Below are 7,053 nucleotides of genomic sequence, written 5' to 3' on the forward strand. Positions count from 1 at the left end.
GCTTTATCCAGAACAAGAATGACATGGAAAAGAATATTTACTTAAACGATTGATCATGTAAGGAAGAATGAACGAGTACAAGGTTCTATTTATAGTGCCTGAACAAGTAGGATCCTTTGAATTCAATTTTCCTAGGAAATCAAACAGCCAACCTGATCCTTTAGTATGTAACAGGTAAGAATCTAGAAATCTCCAATCGTTTAGGATCTTAAAATGAAGATTTATGGGGGCAATTGTTGTGGGTAGAAATTTTGACTTTCTGTTTTTATCTTGAACTTGAACTAACATCACAGGAAAGCCCAAGATCTTGGATTCATTCAGTATCTTGGTCTGCCATCTTATTTCTTGTGATATCTTGTAAATAGACTTAAGTCTTAATGAAAAAAGAATAGACTTAGTCAACTACACATGGTCAATGCCTAATGAACGTTAACGACTTTCGAGAAAGTCGAGTCAAGAAAAGATCAAGGTGAATCCCAAGAATGTCGAAATTTTCTTCTTGTTATGTATATAAAGACTAGTTGATCGATGCACACACAAACACTTCCACTGCTACTTCTTCTATAATTCTTTAGACACTTGAGCACATTCACAATTTTATAAGATCAGCTAGCACTTGTAATTTTGTTTCAATTTAATACAAGTTCTAAGGTAGGTGATTTCATCACTGCCCGAGGTTTTGTGTCGAATATCCAAAAGGATTAAGGGCTTTCCTCGTAATTCTGTATGTTCTTGTACTTATTTATATTTACTTATTGTTGTGTGATCGACATACACTTATTTCATTGTTTGCTTGATTGATAATATGTTTTCATATCAACTTATGAAGATATTTTATGGTATCTTGGTACCTTTTGAGTATTTTAAAGCTTCATTACGCATACTCATTTATTTGTCACTTTAAAACTATTTTTTCCCAAAAATATTCCTTTGCATCTAAAAAATACTACACTATAATTTAATAGAACTTCGACTACCCTTATTTTCCACCTCGGATCTTGGGTACTGCCAAGATCTTCGCCATATTCTAAAATCTTAAGTACTTCAGTTTTTAATATTTTATTTCCAACATCATACCATACATAATAATTTGGTTACAAAATTAGTTTGGAAAGACTATTATGCCCTAAACCTTAATTGACTAGCAAAAAAACTAATAGAATGAGGGTTAATGATCATTTATTGAAAGTTTTTAAACTAAACATACGTTTTTTAATAATATAAAAAGTATGTACTAAACTCGATTCTTTTGGAGCCACATGGACCATTTTGAAGTTTTTTCTTTTATAATAGTTTTGGTCGAAACCTTTTTGGACCAAAATAATAATTTTCAACTAACCAAAATGACCATTTGTGCAGTTTTGTCTTAAATTTATTAATGTTGGTGGAAATAATATTTATTACATTTAAGTCATTTTTGGATGCGATTGTGATTGAGCTTTATGTAATAAAAATTCCATCGATTATATTTTAATTTATTAAGACCATAAGTTGGATACCAAATACCCACAAGTATAATTGCACATCAGTAAGTATTTACTAACTGTGTATGAGACAGGACTGTATTTGAGATACAATTTTATAATCGAGTAAGAGATTGAGATCACTGGTACATGTTGCATACCCATTCTATCACCATCTCTACTTGTTGTATTATTAGTTTGACCATCAAATTCTTTTCAAAATTAGAAACTTCAAAACAAATAATCAACCTTAAAGAAATTATAAACACAAATGATACTATGAAAAAAAATTCAAAGTATTTACCAAAACTTTTCTTGAAGTTAGATTCTAGTGTGTACAATACGTGTTTATGCTTTGTCTGGTCTTTTTCGGGAATCCAAACGCCCGAAATTTTTTATAAGTCAACTTTGTTAGTATCCTTTTTCAGCAGATGTCATTATCCACAGAGAATATAAAATTTTAATGATTAAAATGGTGGATTATGCTTGCAGGACTACAATTATAAACTAGTATTTGTTTATCTATCATAAAGTTGGATATAAAGACATTATCGAACTTTAGTACTATCATTGATAAAACTTTATACACTCACTTCAACAAGTTAATTGGTAACATGCGTCGACACAATAAATCAAAATATTATTTTAATCGATCATTAATTTTAATCTCAATCCTAGTCCAAATCCATTATATGACAATATGCTACAAGACTGTATAGGACTGACAATTATACCACGGAAAACCAACCAACATGTTACCAACCGAAACAAGAAAGTTGGTAGCCAACATGTTTGGTTGGTAGTACCGTACCAACCAATTCATTATATATATATATATATATATATATATATATATATATATATATATATATATATATATATATATATATATATATATAATTGTCAAATTGTGTTTACTGTTTATCGTTTTAAGAATATTATGTAAGTCATATGGTCGCATTAATTAGTCGATAGTTATCACCACGTTAAAACATAAAATTAAAACATTACTTTAACTTTAATTCAATAGAATTATTTTTTAAATTAAAAGAATTACATAACTAATTTCTTTACTAAGCGTCAAAATTACCCGATGTTTTTGTTTAAATCTAAATCTTACAATAAAAAATTAAAAGAAGTTGGTATAAATTATTACCAATTTGTATCAACCAAACTTTTTGATAGCCAAACATATTGGTATCAAGTATATTTGGTACGGTACCAAATATAGTTGCTATGGTACACAATTTAGAGAATAAAAAATTGATATCGTACCAATTCCACCCCTAAGATTGTATATGTATATCTTATCATTATCATGGGTAACCAACGGGGTCTTACCGCTTAATGAAACAAATAACCAAAGTAACAAGAACAGTTAATTATAGTCCAAATTTGAAATCGAATCTAAACTTGAGGGACTGGATTCCAAAATAAACCAAAATAGAAAGATTCTGTAAAACTGTCCGTAAAGCAGGTTCCATACAAAAGTTTCCACGTGGCAGATCATCAACCACAACGCCCAAAGCAGCTGTATGTACAATGGGGACTTGAAAAGAGCTTACTATGCATGAAATCATATATCCATACATATCTCTCTCTCTCTCTCTCTCTCTCTCTCTCTCTCTCTCTTTTTAGTATTTGACAAACGTATGCATTCGTCCATATTTAGTATCCTCACTGATTGGATGAACTGAGTCCACCTGAATACAGAAACAATAAGGTAAACAGATTGGGTTTTGAAAGAGTTGAATCGAATTCATGGCTTTTGGGGGTTTTCAGGTAAGTGGGTTTTCTTTAATTGAATTTGGAATTTATAATTTTAGTCTCCCCCAAATTTCTTGATGTAAATTGGCTCCAGATTTTGAGCTAAGTATTTGAGTAGTTTCCTCTGTATCTGAAATCAAATTTGAAAATAAACAATCGAACCTAATTGTTCTCAAATTAAGTGTCGTTTTTGACCAATAGTTTAGTGAAGTAATCGATTTTTGCTAACTTCCTTATTATTTGATGCTAATCATTTTAGACAAATAGGGTTTGTTCTCTGATCGCCTTAGCCCTCCACTTCCAGTTAAGAGTTCGAATGTCAAAGGTCAAAGATTGGTCTCTTTTAGATGCAATAAAGTCAAATCTTGAGAATTCATGTTGATTGTATTGTTTCCCTACTAAAATACTAATGATTTGTTCAATTTTATGGAATAATCGACTAATTTTTTTATGTCAGCGGCGTTTTGATTTACTCGTATCTATGTTCCCTTAATATGTTTTAACTTTTTCAAGTCAAACGAGATATTTTCTAGTTTACATTTGAAAATTTTTTCAAAGAAAAATGATCATTTCGTTAGTACTTAGTTAAAAAATAGAAAGTCTTAATGTTTATCAATGTCCAATTGACCCTATCAAGCGAATTTAACATCTTTGTAGTGGAATGAAAGATACATCATCATGAAAAAGACTCGAATAACTTAACCTTGCATTGTTTATGATATATTTTTGTTTTTTGGGATTTGGAATCAAAAGTAGGGTAATGGAGAATATGAATGAAGAGATTGATTTGGGGCTTTCTCTTGGTGCTACAAACCAACAACGTGTGGAGTCTTGTAGTGATTCAGGTGCAGGTGTAAATGCAGATTTAGGGTCAAGAATAGACACTACAAATACAAATACAAAGCCATTTGTGAGACCTCATCCTTTGACTGAGTTGGTTTGGTCAACTCAAAATGGTCTAACCATCAAGTATACTGGCTGCAGCCCCTGTTTTGCTCACACAAAAGATGATGAACGTGTCATCGATGCCTCTTTTTTCAGATCAACTCTTCCTCTTGCTCACACAGGTACACATAATATGACAATAAGGGCAAATTTGTAAATTGTTATGAGTTCAAGGGAACATGATTTATTACATCTGTTTAATTAATTTTTTCAAAAGACAAAGTCCAAACACCCCCTGAAATTTGGTTTTTTTGTAGGTCGACAAAACCGAAGAACTGCTGATCTTCTGCCACTACTTTCTAATGAACCGGAAAAATTAGAAATCAAGACTGAAAACAGTGACAGATTCACCATGGATGTTGGATTGCCTTTGAAAATGACACAAGAACACACAAATGTCAAAAGGGGTGAAGAATTAAAAGAAGAGGGTAGTTCGAGTGCGCCTTTTCTTGAAAAAATGGAAGAAACTGCTGAAAATGATGTCATTGTTAAAGATTTGGAAAATTCAGAGAAAGATCAAAAAGGAGGTGAAAATAGAGAAGAGGGTTGTAAAGAAGATGATGATGAGAGCCATAAAAGCATGGAAAGTTGCAACAGTGCTAATTTATCTTCAAAAAAGAACAAGGGGTGGAGATTTGAAGAACAGTTGATTATCGGAAGTAAACGAATCAAGAAACAAAGTCAAGAATATAGTCCTGTGGTCAAACAAGATAGTTCTTTCATGAATTGGATTTCAACCATGGTGAAAAGCGTAAAACCCTATCAAGAAGAAACTCCTCGTCCATTTGACGATGATCAGAACAAAAGATTAGGGTTTCAAACTGTTTTTCAATCGCTTTATTCACAAGATCCAAAACGACTCGAAACAAAAACCGATATCGACGATAAATCTGTTGACGCGTCTAAAGAAATCATTTTGTTCGATAAAACAGCATCCGATCATAACCCGTATGATAATTTGAACCAAAAAGCATTTGGGAACTTATGGATCACTCGTCTTTTTCCAAAAATACCCTCCAACGTAAATACTTTAGTAGCCAAAGATTCATCCACCATTGATGCTTCTGCTCCTTGTGGGATGAACCAGTTCGAGAAACCTGTGGAAAAGTCAAAATGTTTCTTTTGTGGGAAAACGGGCCATGAATTACGCGATTGTTTACAGATAAATGAGAATGGAAATGTGTTCTTTAAGAAGAAGGTATCAAATATTAATGAAATTGCTTCAACTTCTGGGAATAATAAGTTGTTTAATGAAGAGAAGATACACAGAATACCTAAAGGAATGTTCGACACCATAAGAAGCCTTAGATTGTCTCGAACAGATATTCTCAAGTAAGAGTTTTAGCTTTCTTTTTACCATTTCTTATTGTATTTTCTCTTATTGATTTCTATTATTGATTTGTAATATCAGATGGATGAATTCCCATTTACCCCTCACAAATTTAGATGGATATTTCTTACGTTTGCGTCTTGCAAAATGGGAAGAAGGAGTAGGGGAAGCAGGGTATTATGTTGCTTGCATAACAGGTATTGCCTCATACTTCATAACTTAAAATTTGACCTTTCAAAGTCAAAGTACCAATTTTAAGTTTGTAGTGATTTTCATGTCAATTTTGGATTTGAAACGTTGGAAAGTTGACCTTGAAAGTCAAACTATCTTTTCTTTTCATATTTTAAAGGAAGCATCAAAAAATATTTGAATAGAATACTTAAAATTGTTGATACTAACTATTTTACTATGATGTGTGTGGGACCATGAAGATGAAAATCCATCAAAAGGATCCAAGAAGCCTATACGGGTTAACATTGGAGGTGTTGAATGCCTTGTTGAAAGTCGATACATCTCCAACTGTGATTTTCTTGAGGTAAAGTTATTGTAATTTCCCTTTTTGATGTATATAGGGTTAAATGCAAGAAATAACAATGTATTCTCATTGATATCTTTATTTAGCATCTTATTTTGAAAATCTACCACTTACAAATTACAATATTACCATTCAAATAAAAAGCAAATTTCAATGTTATAACTAGGTATATTTTTCAAAGTATAATGTCTTATAAAGAAAATAACTAAAAAGTACAGTGCTATAATTGGGTAAAGTTTTCAAAGTACGATAATGTAATAAAAATAAATGAAAATATGTTTAATGTGATATTTGATTTCCAGGATGAACTCATAGCTTGGTGGCAAAGAACGTTGACAAGTGGACAAGTTCCAATGGAAGAACGGTTGACCTTCAAGTTGGAGGAGAGAGAAAAGTTAGGGTTTTAATTGCAAGAAACAAATTGTAGAAAATTTTGAAGCAATGATTTTCCTTTTATTTGGCTTGTAAGCTTTCCCTTTTCTATACGATATTGGTAATTGTATAATTAGAGTATAGTGAGGTTTTAAGCTCTTGATCATATAGGTGCTTTAACAAACGAACGACAAAAGTTTCCATCTTGTTTTGGGAAAAGTATATGTATATATTTATGTATGTGTGCATATTTGGAAGAGATAACACATGAAATATTCACATGCATGTGTTGGATGTTATTCGTTACAAATCGGACATTTTAGTTTGTACCCTATGATAAAATATATGAAGGTTGTGAGAATACATTTTTGCATTGTATTTTTTTTCTTTTTCTTTCTTGTTGTCGCATTGTATGTTAAAGACTATTTCTTATTATGACATTGTATATTAAAAAATCGATATGATTTGATACATATCAGTTTGTTATTTTGTATTATGACATTTTTTATTGGGAAAATGACTTAGAAGGGTAATCATCTTTGTTGCTTTGTTTACATTTATGTAATTTCTTTATTTTTGTACGCGTTTGACCATTTAACTTGTTATATGTGTTCACATATTGCCATTGTCATCGACTATAG

General features: G+C 31.3%; 1 protein-coding gene across 5 annotated transcripts; it reads left to right on the forward strand.

Annotated features, from left to right (window-relative positions):
* Nucleotides 1–3,034: 3,034 nt before the first annotated feature.
* Nucleotides 3,035–6,773, forward strand: LOC111897212 (uncharacterized). Of its 5 annotated transcripts, none has more exons than XM_023893169.3 (6): nt 3,035–3,186; nt 3,984–4,297; nt 4,433–5,507; nt 5,587–5,702; nt 5,937–6,040; nt 6,343–6,773. In XM_023893169.3, the coding sequence occupies exons 2-6, from the start codon at nt 3,991–3,993 to the stop codon at nt 6,445–6,447; spliced, it is 1,707 nt and encodes a 568-aa protein (XP_023748937.1). In that variant the 5' UTR covers nt 3,035–3,186; nt 3,984–3,990; the 3' UTR covers nt 6,448–6,773. The 5 variants fall into 5 exon arrangements, with proteins under 5 accessions (XP_023748937.1, XP_023748936.1, XP_023748934.1 ...); XM_023893168.3 differs by having other exon boundaries at nt 3,040–3,245; nt 3,987–4,297; XM_023893167.3 differs by having other exon boundaries at nt 3,041–3,245.
* The last annotated feature ends 280 nt before the right edge of the window (nt 6,774–7,053 follow it).

This window comes from Lactuca sativa, chromosome 5, assembly GCF_002870075.4.
Source record: "Lactuca sativa cultivar Salinas chromosome 5, Lsat_Salinas_v11, whole genome shotgun sequence".
In the NCBI taxonomy this organism is placed as follows: domain Eukaryota; kingdom Viridiplantae; phylum Streptophyta; class Magnoliopsida; order Asterales; family Asteraceae; genus Lactuca; species Lactuca sativa.

What these genes read in the sequence shown, in the direction of transcription:
- LOC111897212 (XM_023893166.3), top strand. Translation starts at nt 3,946, where the DNA reads ATGATATATTTTTGTTTTTTGGGATTTGGAATCAAAAGTAGGGTAATG. An exon ending in TTATGTTGCTTGCATAACAG is followed by an intron (nt 5,703 to 5,936) that starts GTATTGCCTCAT and finishes GGGACCATGAAG; the next exon opens with ATGAAAATCCATCAAAAGGA. An exon ending in CCAACTGTGATTTTCTTGAG is followed by an intron (nt 6,041 to 6,342) that starts GTAAAGTTATTG and finishes TTTGATTTCCAG; the next exon opens with GATGAACTCATAGCTTGGTG.